Source organism: Musa acuminata, chromosome BXJ1-9, assembly GCF_036884655.1.
Source record: "Musa acuminata AAA Group cultivar baxijiao chromosome BXJ1-9, Cavendish_Baxijiao_AAA, whole genome shotgun sequence".
NCBI classification, from domain to species: Eukaryota; Viridiplantae; Streptophyta; class Magnoliopsida; order Zingiberales; family Musaceae; genus Musa; species Musa acuminata.
Window position 1 is genome coordinate 9,851,353 of NC_088335.1, and position 16,148 is coordinate 9,867,500.

The 16,148-nt window shown below is 40.4% G+C and overlaps 2 protein-coding genes, 1 long non-coding RNA gene and 1 other non-coding gene across 4 annotated transcripts; 3 read left to right on the forward strand and 1 right to left on the reverse strand.

The window, feature by feature from the left end:
- Positions 1 to 2,416: 2,416 nt before the first annotated feature.
- On the forward strand, positions 2,417 to 4,317 carry LOC103998145 (UDP-glycosyltransferase 89B2-like). The gene has a single exon (XM_018831088.2). The coding sequence runs from the start codon at positions 2,538 to 2,540 to the stop codon at positions 4,236 to 4,238; it is 1,701 nt and encodes a 566-aa protein (XP_018686633.2). The 5' UTR covers positions 2,417 to 2,537; the 3' UTR covers positions 4,239 to 4,317.
- A 97-nt stretch (positions 4,318 to 4,414) lies between these two features.
- Positions 4,415 to 6,625, reverse strand: LOC108953751 (uncharacterized). Its single transcript, XR_001979653.2, has 2 exons — positions 6,269 to 6,625; positions 4,415 to 4,895 (listed from the first exon to the last, which is right to left on the reverse strand). It is a non-coding gene; the product is annotated as an uncharacterized LOC108953751 (long non-coding RNA).
- On the forward strand, positions 6,504 to 6,634 carry LOC135594555 (U11 spliceosomal RNA). Its single transcript, XR_010480107.1, has one exon. It is a non-coding gene; the product is annotated as a U11 spliceosomal RNA (small nuclear RNA).
- A 5,084-nt stretch (positions 6,635 to 11,718) lies between these two features.
- On the forward strand, positions 11,719 to 13,689 carry LOC135593118 (uncharacterized). Its single transcript, XM_065082941.1, has one exon. It carries the CDS (start codon positions 11,980 to 11,982, stop codon positions 13,333 to 13,335), a length of 1,356 nt encoding a protein of 451 aa, XP_064939013.1. The 5' UTR covers positions 11,719 to 11,979; the 3' UTR covers positions 13,336 to 13,689.
- The last annotated feature ends 2,459 nt before the right edge of the window (positions 13,690 to 16,148 follow it).

Below are 16,148 nucleotides of genomic sequence, written 5' to 3' on the forward strand. Positions count from 1 at the left end.
TATCTATTTCTAATTGTAGCATGTAGAGAGCTCTTATATTTTTTAGTATATTTTTAATCATCTCTTTTTTTTTAATCTTTAGTAATATTAGAATCCTACATATCATACTTAACAAAATCATTTTCTATCAAATTTGATAATTTTCACTTTTGAAGATAGAAAGAAGCTGGTAAGAGATATTTACTCTAATGCCAACCATTTTTTTAAATTAATTTATTGAGTTTTTTAATCGACTTACTTTTATTTGTCTTCTTCAAATCATATCACACTTATTGATTTTATAAAAAATTCAGGAAAAAAATAATAATAATAAAATGATTAGTATTTTCAATGTTTTGGATTCATCCCAAAATAAGTATTTATATTAGTCAAAAAATAAAATATAATTTTTTAAAATAATAAACAATTCACCGTAATCCAACAAATCTCATCACCCTTATCTATTTATCTTAATCTAAATTCTTATCTTTTATTTTATCTAATTTTAATTATTTAAATTAGTCTTATCAAATGATTGGTAAAACCTATGATGAATTATTGACATTTAAGTGGATTAGTAACCTCTAAGACTAGAAACAATGATCTAAGGCCAAGAAGACCGTAGACCATTTGACCTGCCTAGTAGCGCAGAAGGCGATCATAATTTTCTTTCAGTGCTACCATCTGTTCTTCCTCCATGGACGACGATGACGACGAGCACTGAGGTTTGGAAGACTCAGAAGTCATGGCTGGTGCTAGTTGATAGATGGTGATGGCCAGCTGCCATCATGAGACGATATATATTTATATATATCCAAGATGTATTGGAAAGTTACAAGGAGTTCAACTTTTAGTCCACAACTGGTGCGCCGCTTCTAGAGGATTAGATGTTCCTCCCACTTCGGCCTGGTGAAGAAAATATCCCTAGTGTTGGAGGAATCCGAAGGGAGTGTTGGGTGGATTGTGGTTTGGAACTTAGGAAGGAGGCAATGGTGGTTTGTTTAAGGTCAAGCAGTGGGGTCAAAGTTTTATGGCAGATTGGACGTCTTGACCTGTTGCATTCCAAGTGCTGGACTTTGGACCCAGTAAAAGTGATGGAAGGGATGTTTCCTGGTTCCTCTCCAGTGGTCGAGAATTCTTGACGCACTTCGTTTTTCTTCCTCTTCTTCTTCTCCGAGGAACCTGTGCATTTCCTCTAGAAAACACTCTCCTTGTAATGAGCAAGTCTAAAGGCAAAATGTAAGGAAAGCAATGCCACCATAAAGTTTCAGTGATGCTTTGAATTACTTCTTAAAATTGGTTTTATTAAATAGCTTAGTGGTGATTTTTTTTATTGATTGATTTATAAGAAGAAAGATTGTCGAATTATTTCTTCCTTTCCAACAAAAACAAGAAATAATCGTGATAGATTGACGAACGTCGCCAATCCATGCATTATAACAGCCAAAACGTAGTTTTCTTCGATTAACAAAACTCATCGATACTGTTTGGGAAGCAACACACCCTTGTCATTAATGGAGGAACAATCCATAGTACGACACATCCGTACCTGACAACCGCCTGAGTTTAAACGCTGGAACTGCTTTATGGACCTTCATCCCTTTCACTTTGAGTTGGAACGAGTCAAGTCCATAAAGCGGTAAACGAACAACAATGACTGCTCTTTCTGACTGGCTTCGTATTTGTGTTTGAGTGCGGCGGTTCCCAATCGGAATTGGTGTCTTTCCATCCATTTCCTCGGACTTCACTGTGGCTTTTGGAGGTGCCTATATAAGCACTTTATGAACCTTCCGTTCCTCCTCAAGCGACACAAATCAGGCACCAGGTGGGGAATACTGTGTACTGGCTAAATGGACAGAAAAGGATCGGAGCTTGATCTACCAGGTTTCAGGTTTCATCCGACCGAGATGGAGCTGTTGGATTTCTACCTCAGAAGTGCAGTGCAAGGGAAACGCTTCAATCGATAAGAGATCCCCGGTAAAGTATTATAGCAATTTTGGATTATAATATGTAGAATAAAAGAATATGATATTTGATATGAATGGTGAATTTGGTTGACCAATCATCATAAAATTATTTTAAATAAAAAATATAATCATAATTCATCGGAAAAAATATTGGTAACGTTTGAATTAGTACAATTCGATTCTAAGCCACTTCACGAGAAGTCTGTTACCACATGTATGCTTCTCAATTAATTGAAATGAAAATTAAGATCGGGTGAAGTTTTTGATGTGATTCTTTTGATCCTCAAATAAATATTTTTTTAATGATAATTAAAAAAAATCTTAAGATCCACTACTAATTCTGCATGTCGGAAGAGTAAGATAACTTGGGACTCCCAAAGTTTTTCATACCGAAACAGGCCATCATTGACGTTCCCAAAAATAGGCGTCTTGGGAACCCGTCTTTCTTTATATGGTCAGGAAGACCAGAACCGACGGCTCAAACCACATCAATTATTTATTTCATGAATATATAGGATATATCGACACCGTCAACGCATTCCTTCGGCCTTTGTATTTGGTCTTTTGTCTTTTTGTATTTCATGAATATGTATGTGGCCGATCGTGATGTACCACACGGTTGACATACGCACCATCGACGTGTCACAAAATCGATGCTCCGAGACACGTGCTCGGTGGGCCACAATCTTCGCAACTACGCCACCCTCGTTCCTCCGGCTTAGGTCAATGACGCCGCCACATCATCGAGTTGTAAACCGAGTGGTCGCTTTGCGGTTCCACGCTACTGTCATTCGTGTGTGCGTCAGCGCTGACATCGCGCGCATGTTGACGGCAGTCCTCGAAAGAGATAAGACGGAAGAGGAGTGCGGAGAGCGCCGGCTCATGGCGAACCTGCAGCGGCGGGTCCACGTCCTGGCTGTCCCGTTCCCGGCGTCGGGACACATGCTGCCCCTCCTCGACCTCACCCACCTCCTTTCCGCTCGCTACGGCTTCGCCGTCACTTTCGTCGTCACCCCAAAGAACCTTCCCCACCTCTCCCCGCTCCTCGCTCGCTGCCCCGCCGTCGCCCCCCTCGTTCTCCCCTTCCCCGACAACACCAACCTTCCCCCCGGGGTGGAGAACGCTGGGCCGCTTTACGACGTCCGCCTCCTGATGCGCGAGCTGAGCGGCCTCCACGACCCGCTCCTCCGCTGGGCCCGCTCCTGGACTGATCCCCCCACCGCGGTCCTCTCTGACTTCTTCTGCGGCTGGACGAACGGCCTCGCGACCGAGCTGGGAATCCCCCACCTCGTCTTCAGCCCCTCCGGCGCGCTCTGCCTCGCCCTTGTCCACTCGCTGTGGCGCCGGATGCCAAACATATCGGATCCTGACGACCCCGACGAGCTCGTCCCCTTCCCCTCCCTCCCAAGATCCCCCCTTTACCCCTGGCACCACCTCTCGGGCATCTACCGGAGGTACGAGGAGGGCGACCCCTTGTCGGAGTTCATAAAGGCGTCATTTCTGGCCAACATCGGCAGCTGGGGTTTCGTATTCAACACCTTCGCCGAGATCGAGAAGCCATATCTGGAACACCTGCGGGACGACCTCGGCCACGCGCGCGTCTGGGGCGTGGGGCCCCTGGCGCCTCCCGGAGGCGGCGGTGAGCGTGGCGGGCCGAGCTTGGTCGGTGCCGAGGAGGTGGCCGCTTGGCTTGGCAACTGCGCGGAGGGCTCGGTGGTGTACGTGGCCTTCGGAAGCCTCGCAGAGCTGTCGCCCGCGCAGGCGGCGGCGCTCGCGGCGGGGCTGGAGCAAAGCGGCGCGCGGTTCGTGTGGGCGACCAGGGGCGTGGTGCTGCTGCCGGAGGGGTTCGAGGAGCGGGTGGCGGGGCGAGGGCTAGTGATCCAGGGGTGGGCGCCGCAGGTGGCGATACTGAACCACCCGGCGGTGGGATCATTCGTGACCCACTGCGGGTGGAACTCGGTGCTGGAGGCGGTGACTGCGGGGGTGGCGTTGCTGACGTGGCCGATGGGGGCGGACCAGTTCTCGAACGCCAGGCTGCTGGAGGAGGAGGTCGGGACGGGGGTGAAAGCATGCAAGGGCGGCGACTCGGTGCCGGACCCAGACGAGCTGGCGCGCGTCGTGGCCGAGTCGGTAGGCGAGGAGGGGAGGGCGCGGAGGGAGAAGGCGCGGGAGCTGGCGAGGAGGGCTGCGGCGGCGGTGGAGGTGGGCGGGAGCTCTTACATGGACTTGTCGGAGGTGGCGGCGGAGTTGTCGGAGGTGGCTGCCGCCAAGCAAATAAAACATAGCCGATGAGCTTATTGTCAAATTTTCCCTTAAAAACAGCATATTTGCCATTCTAAATTGAAATAGTTATTTCTGCCGATTCTGTTGATTTCAACATTAGTCATCATTAAATATAAAGCTTCAGGTATAAAGTTTTTGAAACAATTAAACGTTTAAGAATATCTTAGTCTCAGTGGAAAAAAATATTCTCGTAAAATATCTTATTTTTCCTGCATTATTTCGCACTGCATTTGTCAGCCTCGTAGACCAACTCAAAGAGAAGTTAGCAAAGAAGCTTGAAGACAAAGAGCCAGGTTTCGAATTGTATCAGCTCAGCCACATCTAAGAATTAATACGGGAAGAATGCCTCACGCAAACAAATAATTTATATTGGCAATCATCGATTTTATCGGCACCTTCTGCTTTGAATTCTATCCACAAGGCAAAGGATGGTCGGCGGAGGTGGCTTTGGCTTCTCCAACATCTTGTTGTTCTGTGCATAAGCAACTCGGCTTCTAACGCCGGCGGTAGCCTCGTAAAGGATGACAAGACTGCACTCGCAAATGCTTTTTGTGTATGTGAGCATTTTTCTTTGTTTTCTACACTCGTTGTTGACGCTGACAGCCTTAATGTGCTGTTCTGTAATCTTATTTCTGAAGGATGTCATCCGCCGATTACTGTTGCAAACTGAAGCCAATTCTGCTAGTAAGGACTGTAAAGACAGTCGATTCTACCTTGTGATGGTTCATATTTCTATATGAGTTTCTATTTCTATTTCAAGGTGCAAAAGATAACTTGGCACCAATCCCCAAGAGACTGAATGCTGACCGATTTGGGATGGACTCAAGAAAGTCAAACATAAAGGAACTTAAAAATTTCTTCGTCAAAGAGTGATTCACTTAAACTGATACTTATTTTTTATCATACTCATTCTGACTTCTTGACTTTTAATAAGTCTTTGTAAAGATATATCACTGCTAGCCAAGAAAATTAATGTGTTTGGTAAGTTTACACATCAATAGAGATTGAAATAATGTTGCACATTCTCTTACTAATGCAGCAAAAAATTCTTGTAATCCCCAATAAGATAAGGAAAATTGTGTAGTCTCGATTTGATTATACAATTTTTTTCTAAAAAAAATATTTTTATGTGAGAGAAATGTTAGAGTTAAATCTTGATTCGAGTTGTAAAACTGGTTTAATAAAAAAAAAATCAGTTTCAATACTTATGCCAGTGGGTGATTAAGCTGTTGAAACTGGTCTTCTAATGATGATGCTTTTGTGTGAGTAGGCTCTATACCAAATCTTCTTATGAATGTCTCTCTTATGTATTATCAAATGTTTGAGTTGGAGAATAATCCAATAAAACAAAATTTAGATAATTTTTGATTATTTGGGTCACTTAAACAGATCTTGTAGCATTTAGCGACATGAACTACAACTAGAAGAAGTTATTGAACTCAAATTGTCTCAAACAAATATCCTTAATCTTCACAAAAGATTGGGTCATATCTTCATCCTCAGTTCTTTGGGAAATTGATGGGATGGTGTCGAGGCCAGAAATTGTCCCATCAAAAAGATGAAAATACTTGTATATACTGCTTCAAAAGTGTTTCTCCTCTAAAGAAATAAATATAGCAACTCTACAGTTGCAGAGCTCATTGTAAACTTCAGTCTTTCCAAGCATCAGGCAGCAGTTTGGAAAGGAAGAAGCCTCGTTGGGTGTGTAAAACATGAATTCTTTTCACTTTACAGTGCATTAATCTTCTATATTAGTGTGCCTAAAACTTCAAAGTGTTATTTTGTTTCTCTCGTTAGAAGGAGCAATAAATTATTATTATCCGATTTGAATGACAGCAATTGCTGTGGCTGTGGAAGCTTTCAATCTCCCAGGTCACACTGATGTCTAAAGCACTGGTCTACAATATTGATTGGACCTCACTAAATCAAGTCTAAACCTGGGTTTTTCTTTTGAAGGAAGAGGAACTAAACCTATCATATAATCATCCAATTTAGAACAGAGATGCCGGCGGAAAAGAAATCCAGGATGCGATCATTACCTCCGATTCCCAAGCAAGATGCGATCTTTTTCCCCCACAAGGTGAACCCTGACGCAAAGAAACCCTTGCTCGCGCCGATGATTAGCTGGGCATGGGTGTGCTCCCGGCCGAGGAAGCTCGCGAGATCGACGATGAGAGAAGCGGGTGGAGGACGATAGTCCCACATCGCGAGATAGGAAGCCAGGCCTGGTGAGGGTGGGCTATATGAGGAACGGGAGGGGGTTAAATTTAAGATTAAAAGGGTCGGTTGGCTATGTATGCCACGCCCACCCCTTGTGTTGGTGGGTGCTGTATGGCTATCAAGACATATGGCCGACATAATTTGTGGAACTATCTATAGGGTTGGCTCTCTCGGCCGACCCTCCAAGCCAACGCTAAATATTGCATTAAAATATTATATGTACATATATATTTAAGCTTTAGTTTTTATTTGATTATTGTTAATTATATATTAACTATATATTATTTTTTATAATTATAGTTTTAGTATTTTGGTTCTTATATATTTTTTTAAAATGAAATATTTTATTTTCCAAATTTTTTGATTTTTAATTTTAGAAAATTATTTTTTAATCTGTATAGAGATAATCATCAACTTATTAATTGTTTATATTATAAATGATATCCTTGTGAAGTTGTGTGCTATCGGTGGGCTTTGTGGGCCAGTCATGGGCCTGTGGCTTATTTGGAGCCTACCAAACAAAAAAGAAAAAGAAGGGTTTTGCAAGTTGAATTTTATATTGGTGTATATAGCTAATAAATAATTCCAGCATCAACTCAGTCTAACAATTCTTTTTTGTTTTCAGATATTACAACTATTAGTTTCTTTTTTCATATATCTATTTACATCAACTCGTCCAATATTTCTTTTATTCTCATTAATTTAGCAGAATTTTTTAAATTTATTTTTAATTAATATACTTAAATATTATCTGAAAATAATGATATAAATTATATTTTTTTATTTTTCATAATAAAGATCTAATTACACCCTAAATATTGGTCTAATGATGATGTACCAGATCTTCTTACCAAAAATTCAAAACCTTATCCGATATATTTAGAAAACACCTTGATAGTATATCATAAAGTTTTAGACTTAAATCCCATCTTCATCATTTATCTTTTATTAAAAAAATAAATTATTTTATTCTTATTATGAATTAAGTTCAGTTTAATACATGAGATTCTCTTTGAGAAAAGAGAGAACCCATTTTTTTTCAAACTTTCTCCCTTTATTATTTCCTTACTATAAAAGGAAAACAGTTCTTCCAGTTCTTGTTCTGCAGACGGTAAAAATTTTCCATCCATAGTTTCCAGCAGTGCTGTATACTCGTAACACTTCACCATCTTGTCATCAGCATCCCAATAATAATATTATTATAGACACAAAACTCCGAGTAGTGCACCATAATCTACAAGTCAATGCCATTCATTGGCTGACTGAGAGCTTTTGCCAATGTCTTCTTGTGGCAGATGGCTGGAAGATGATAAAGTCAAAGTTCATCTTCTCTGTATGAAACAAGCTAAAAACTACTGCAGGTTTAATATTTTGTGGTGGTTAGAAGAGTTATTGATGAATGTCCTGAGAGCACTTGTTCTCTTTGCTTTAGAGAGTTCAACACCAAAAGCCTCACATGCTCTGACACACTTCATGTGGCTGAGGACCCTCACTTCTCCGCGTTAAACTCCTGGTTTCAGCACAAGCTAGAACCCTAGAAAAGCTTCTGAAGGATTCTCCCACCTTTTCTTCATCTTGGTCTTCTTTTCACACAGCTTTCAAGTAAAGATATGTCACTGGCCCAAAGTTCAATTAAGATGTGGCTACTTGATGAAGCATAGTTCACTGAGTGTAGGTAAGTTGGGGGAAGCTTTCTGACATTGGGTCGTCCAAGACGAGATCGAAGTGCCCCGCAAAACAATCATAGTCATGTTGCTCTGCTCCAACTGAAATAAGATTCAGCAGATAGCGAATTTAATGTGTCTCTCCTGAGTTCTTGCCCTCTTGATGTGGCTACTTGGTGAAGCATTAGTTCACTGAATGTTTGAAACCTCGGGGGGAAGCTTTCTGACATCAGATGATAGAAGACAAATCGAAGTGCCCTGCAAAACAATCATAGACATGTCGCTCAGATGTAACTGAAACAAGATTAAGAAGACAGTGGTTTGATATATATGGCACAAAGTGTGTCAAAGTAAACGCAGATCTGTAATGCTTTTTCAGAGACACAACATCAAACAGACGCATTCGGTCATGAAATGAGTCTTTTGTCTTGCAAGGTGTAAATTTTATTCATTTTGGCACCAAGTCATGAACCATTTAGCCTGAAAATTTTTTCTGTTTGGCCAGCTGTGCCATCTGCTCAATTTCCTTTCAATAGTTCATGAGTTGTGTGTCGACAAGCCTAACGAGGGATAATAATACATGCATGACACAGTATGGCACCAGTGGGACCTGAAGAACCTAATTGTCAAATGATGGCATCATTCTAACAACCTAGTGGATCCACCATCATTTGGCCTCGGGCAGGATTCGACTGATTCTATGTAATGCACATCGAAGAAGAAAAAAGAAGAGGATATGAAATGAAGTTATAATGGAGGTGGTTGACCTTTCCTTTTCACCAACTTTAAGACTAGAGGCCAATAATATCTTTACCTAGACTAAGTTTTCCCTGCAATTTGATCTTACTTGACTTGACTATATCTGTACTTGCAGCAAATTTGCAGATTATTTAGCACATAGGCTATTTACGTGGAGGTTCAAATTTCAAAATCAAGAATCTCCCTGTAAATACAAAAGATTGGAAATCATAGTATTACACTAGTCTAGTTACATTCTCTAAGACCAAGCTCATTCAACTAGATGTTTGAGCTTACTAGAGAGAATCTGTTTGGAGATACCTGTCTTCATGGATGATCACTGAAGCATCACAAGCCAGCTTAAGTAATCAGATGAAAAGATTTAATGTGCCTAGACCGTTGTGCTAAACATGTTGAGGCACCTGATAAATAAACAAGACAAAAGATTTAGGATATGAGAGGAAAAGAAAATTCATTTCTCTCTGCATGGTTTAGATGGGCATGAGGAATAAGTAGAAAGAAATAAGGGCCCTTAAAAAATCTTCATGGCACTACTTTTCATGTCAATGATCCACAAGATGAGCTTAAAGATGAAACTGACTTTTAGATGTTTGTGTATGTCTGATAGCACCTCACATCACAATGTACATTAAAATCCTTTGCATTGACTACTCCAGGCCCCCTGTTACAAGAAAGATGTGGATTATTGACCAAAGTGGGGCACTTCTTCAACAAATCCAAAGAAAAAAAAAAGATAGAAATTACTTATGAATTTTACATCTTAACTATCACTCTTTGAAACAAAATGTAGATTTTGCTAATATGATTGCACCAAGAAACTTTAGGATGGAGCTTTGATGCAAATCACACTCGAGAGTGGATTTGAGAATTGTAAAAGAAGCAAGAAATGTCATGCATGTTTTAGGGGTTAACTACAGAAGGAGCATAGAAGAAAAATGTTGGCAAAATGAAGCACAGTGGTAGCCACAGATCACAGGAACTTGTAATGGTCCTAAATTGTCTCAAATGGACTGTTTGAGATTGAATTATGGACTTATTAGGCACAATCCAACCAACCTTTTTTAACATTTTTACAATGAAGCCCCTCAAAAAATTCTCTCTGTTTGTTGAACATTAGTGAAATGAAATATTAAGACATGATGATTGATACTTATTACATCCAGGATCAGTTTGTCGGATATTATAATCCAGACCTTATCAAGAAAGGAAACTTAAATTATTAGGTGTATTTTAATTTAATGCTTGGCATCATATAAATGAGGTTTTAGTTTTTCATGATCGAAAACCAGAAAGGTTTTTATTCAACAAGCCTGTTTCAACTTTCTAGAGCAGTTTCCTTGCATCTCTTGATGAGCACCAAAAGAACAGCCTATCATGTTCTATAGCATCCGAATTCCTAAAGATGTCAAGGGTAATACATGGCAAACACTTCATCGTACCCTTTTGGATCCAAAAACACGAGTGGTGTCTTCCAAGTCCCAGCTGATACTTTAATCTCTGCTTGCCATACTGTTTACACAGAAATCAGGGAGACAACATCAATTCTACAACATGCAGTGTATGAGCTTTTACAATTTTGTTCTTAAGGTGATCCTATGGGATTTATAACTCAATGTTTTCACCTTTTTCCCTGTTGGAAGATACTTCATAGAAACAAAGAAATCATACAACAACCATCAACCAAAAAGAAAGAAGACCCAAACTACTAGAAGAGATAGTCTGCTTCTGTGGGATAAAATTTACTTTTGTGATGGTCCATTTTTCTTTGGGGAGTGTGGTCTACTTGTCAGCTGTCTTACCATTCCACTACTCTCCTCAATTTTTTTCTGTAAAGCCATTACAGTTGTCCATATAATGTCTGATCAACCAGTCCTTGCTAGATTGTTGGTTCCCCACCTGATCTTGAAGAGGTTTGAGGTACTACAAATAGTACATTCTTAGCTTCAGTGTATGTGTATAAATAAATTGGCCATGTATCAGAATTAATCAATCAAGTAATCATCAGAAGACCTAATTTGCAGCACAAGTTGTTGAAGACTTTAAAGTCATTCTCACTTTGATATTATAAGCAAAGTGTCCCTAATCATGCTGGTGTTTATGCTAAAAATTCAGCTAAATAGCTGCTTGCATTGCCAGCTTAACTAATTTACATGTCAAGTATCAAACATAAATGCAGTATAAAGCAAATAAACAAATATTTTGTTTCTGCAAACATAATTAAACTGATAAATCATGGTGTTCCTTGGATGCTAGAGGATGGTGTATCAAAAGCTTAGACAAGCATAAAAGGAAGAGAAAAGATAGAGATCACCTGAGTTCGGTATGACGAATAGAACACAGCCCCAGACGCAAATTGTCTATGCCCCTAACAAGATCAATGATGCTGACTTTGATGAACACCACAAACTTTTTTCTTTACCACAATGATTGGTCATACAATTGCTATCTATAATAGATTGGAACATTTACCAATCAATATAATAGATCTTATGGTAGGTCACAAACTGGGAGAATTTGCGCCTACTCTGACTTTTGTAAGAAACGATAATAAATCTCACTTATGACTCCGGTCCTCCTAAACATCATATAAACATTGACTTTAGCCAAGACAAGTTCCAGGAGAACTCTTTAGGTGAATCCCATAACCAGAAGTTATTGAGGATGATCCGAAGATCTCACTCCTCTGGGCACTGTGGATGACAGAAGAGCCACAGGAAGGCTGCATCTACTGGGGAGGGAGGAATTGATTTACATATACCCTAACAACCAGGATGATATTTCTTGTACTTTCCATTCCCCTACAGTGGTCTCTGCCACTCTATTCTAATCACTAGACCAGCTGACTCCATTGCCTCTCTCACTCCCCCACTTTGTCGCCACACACGGCCACCATGTGACCTTGTGGCCATTCTTCCCTTCCTGCCATGTCAAGAAGATGCGGTGGTTCGGCTCCCACTTGAAATCCCCACACCTTCCCACCTGTTCTTCCTCCCCTTCCTCCCTCTGGCGTTCCATATATATTAGACGAGTCTCACTGCATTCCCTGATCTCTTCTCCTCACCCTCTTCCTTCCCAAATTCCAAACTCTAGATCTATCAGGCCTTCAAATGGCCTCCCTCTCCTCTTCAACCATTATTGTTCTTCTGCTGCTTCTCTTCCTCCATGTTAGCCTCACCATTTCCTCCTCCTCTTCCACCACCACCACCACTTCCCCTGCTTCGAAGTCACAAAAGCCACAACTTTCAAGCAAAAGATCCATGATTGAAGCAGGAGAGGAAGGTGAAAAGATTCAGAATCCCACACTCGTCAAGAAGAAACCATTCTTGGGGACTAAAAACCAGACCAAACTCTTAAAGCCCAAAAAGACCAACTCCACCGCCACAGCTGCCGCAGCCGCCGCCATCGCCATGGATTCCAAATCCAACAAAACCACCAAGAATAAGCTCGGTAAAATCCTTGACGCCACCTTGAAAACCTCAAATTCCACCAAGCTTCTCAAAACCATCAAGCTTATCAAGTCCAATCTGACAAAATCCTCCAAAGACCAGCTCAAATCTCTCAATTCCACCTCCAATTCCACCAAATCTTCCAAAAAATCGGTTTTTGATCCGCCCATTGCCAAGATCAAGACCACATCCGCCCCCAAAGCTCCCAAACCGCAGCAACCCAGCAAGCCTCCCGTGGCGACGAAGCCGTCCATGCCCAAGGCGAAGCCGGAGGAATCGACGGCCTGGATGGAGACAATGGACGACATGGACCACACGGATCTCATCTCCGACTTTCGGGAGCTCCCCTCCCGCCTGCTCCCCGACCTCGAGCGCCTCTCCACCACCTCCAAGGCCTACATCTCCGCGGCCAACCGCGGCATCGCCGAAGGCGTCAAGCCTTACGTGGGCAAGAGCTTCGCCCCCAAGGTTGCCCCCGTGCTCTCCTCCCTCTTCCTCGCGCTCCCCCTGCTCCTCTTCACCCTCCTCTTCCGCCGCCTCCGTACCTACCTCTCCCTCCACCGTCTGCTCCTCTTCATCCAGGCCTATCTCGCCATCTACTTTGCCACCCTCGCGTTGACCGCCTTGGCGACGGGGCTGGAGCCCCTGCGGTTCTTCTACGCCACCTCGCCGGGCTCCTACACCTGGACGCAGGCGGCGCAGACGACCGGCTACCTAATGTACCTGGTGCTGCAGCTGGCCGACCTGGTCGCGGTGTTCTCCGGCGGCAAGAACGCCGGCGGTGGCGGTGCGTCGGCGCGGGCGCTCGCCCTGGCGCAGATGGTGATCGGCCTGGCGGTGGGGGTGCACTACTACGCGGCCGTGTTCCACCGCGCGGTGAGCGGCGAGGCACCGCGGGCCAACTGGCGCGTGCACAGCGTCTACGCCGCGTGCTTCCTCGTGATTTGCACGTGCGCGCGAGCGGAGAGGAGGAAGAAGGCGTACTACGAAGGGGGAGAAGACGGGAAGAAGAGTTAAAACTTTCGGGGGCATTATCGGAAGCGTATCACAGGGGTATAACGGGAAGAGTGGAAGATACCGATTGCGGGTGTAATTTGGGAAGAGCATTACGTTCTCCTAATATTTCTCATCACCATTTTACTTTCCATGTTATTTATTACTTCTAGCTATGTAACCATAAAAAATGTAATAAGGTGTGGATTGGGGATAAGAACACGAGAGAGAGAGAGAGAGAGAGAGAGAGAGAGAGAGAAGAGGTAGGAAATTAAAGTGATGATGCACTGAACAAGACAAAACTTGCTTCTGTTGTTTGATGGTGTCTGGCCTCATTCGATTCGCATAACATGATAAATGACATCTTTAATTATTTCATGTTTGACATCTTTGTTTGAAGCATCAAGTGTTCATTTTGTTCTTGCATTTTTGTGTTTGTACATTAGCATCACCAACCTTTTCTCATAAGAAAGAAGATGGAGTTGGTGGGAGTAGAGTGATCATTCACGGATGGATTGAAAGATACAAGAAATAGGGTAACAAACACCACTAATCCTTTAATTTAGTGGCCAATTTTGCCTAAAATTTTAATTTATGCCAATTGCCTTCTTAAGCTTTAATTAACTATCATGCAAAAACTTAACTTCTGACTATATTAAAGAGATGATTGGATCCTACGATGAATTTTCAAAATATTTATCAACCAAAATAGTTAATTTTTTTAAAATAATAATAATAATAATAATAATAATAATAATAATTTTTAAAAATAATTTATTAAAATTAAAAAAAATCATATTATTCATCCTTGATCATGTCGTATTTGTGTTGATTATATTATTTCTTTAAAAATTTTGATTATATTTTAATTTCCTATAAATTATAAATGTCGTCCATGTTAGCATTTCATCCAATAAGCTCATTGTTAAAAATAAAAATATCTATAATATTTTTATTAATTTCATCAACTATTTGACTCCCATGTTTTCTAGTTTCAACGTCATTAGGTTACTGATAAACTTACAAAGATTAATTGTAATGATATATTTTGGGTAAATTCTCATAAAAAAAATCTTTTAACTTTTAAATTTTTTTTGCACAGTGTCTTAACTTTGAAAGATTAATTGTCTTGTTATATATATGATGAATTCTCAAAAAAAAAAAAAAACCTCTTACTTTGACTAATTTTTTAAAAGCATTTAAATTAAAAAAAAATTTTGTAAAGCATCTCTATGTGAAAAAATTATTTTATTTTTATCTCTATTGAACATATCATTGCCACCATATTGACCTCGGTAAAAATTTTACTCAAGGGTTTATCATAAGCAATCTGGCCTATAGTTTTCTTATAAAAATTTATCGTTATCATCAAACATAATAGTAAAATAAAAAAATAAAAAGCATATCAAATGATTTTTCGGATCCATTGGATCTATCATCGTCTTCGTCGACTCCGATAATCTAGCTCTTATACGTTTTACTTATGACCCTCTAATAGAAAAGTAAGAGATGCGAGAGCTATTATTATTGTTTTACGTAAGGGTTTATCATAAGTAATTTTCGTACAAGGGCCCATAGTTTTATTGCAAATATTTATCGTTATCGTAACTCTAAACTGAAAAAAAAAAAAATGGCTGCCGAACATTTTTTTGGATCCTCCTCCCATGTATCTGATGTGACCCATGATTAGATATATATTTTTTATCATAAATTTATGTCCACTTACCCACCATCATGTTGAAAAATAACTGACCGCTGCCGAACATTTTTTGACCATCGAGGTCAACACGTTTGGAAACATCGTTGAAATGATTGACTACCGCCGAACTTCATTTGACCTGAGAGGTCAACATGTTTGGAAAGAATTGGGCGTGGAAGCTCAAAACGCATAGTAGAACGACACCATATTTGATTACCAACAACACTTAGAAAAGAAGGGATTGGAGAATTGCGTTAAGAGTGGCCGGCAAAGGTTACATCACATAGTTAGGTCAAAACCAGCTAAATCAATGTGCAGATTGCCTTCTTTTCCCTCTTATTCCACGTATTACACACGTCAAATAAGACGAAATCAATTATTCCCACATTATAATCGATCTTACAAAATTCCTACTTAAACCAATTTAAAAAGGAGTGTCGATTTTCCTTTCTATTCGAATTGTTGAAGTCGAAATTAAATCTCAGGACAATGAAGTCTCCATCAACACTAAAAACCATCACCTTTAGAAAAAAAAACTACTATGAGGACAAATTTCTAAGAAAAAAAATCAAATTTTCTTTCATTCAAATCGATTAAAACGGGATCCAATCTGACAACTTTGTCAGTACCAAACTAGTCAACACTTCTGATCATAACAATTCGAACTAAACTTATGAATAGATGTCGAACGGACTAATAAGTCATGTGAAAAATAAATATATGAGGTTCGAAAAAGAATAAAAATAAGTAATTTGATGAAGATGGATTGACATTAATGCCGGAGAATGCGCACGCTTTTAATGTGGGCCCAACTCCAACCGCGTTTCATGCCACCGTCACCCCTCGAAGCTGCTCACCGACACTATATATATATATAAGGATAAAAAAAATATGTTAAATTTTTTAGCATTTAAAAGTGTTTATACACTATGTTTGGTGAGACTTGCATGATAATAGGTCTTATATTTGAGTTTAATATGAATGTCATATTTTTCATCAACAAATGATTAATTTGGAAATAGGATTGTGTACTTAAATAGATCATTTACTTATGATTTTTGCATCAATAACTCAAATAACAATCCTCAAATTTTTTTTATTACCTTTTATAATATAAATTTTTCTTAAGGTTTATTGA

Excerpts from the sequence above, each read along its gene's own strand:
- LOC103998145 (XM_018831088.2), top strand. The coding sequence starts at position 2,538 with ATGTGGCCGATCGTGATGTACCACACGGTTGACATACGCACCATCGAC.
- LOC135593118 (XM_065082941.1), top strand. The coding sequence starts at position 11,980 with ATGGCCTCCCTCTCCTCTTCAACCATTATTGTTCTTCTGCTGCTTCTC.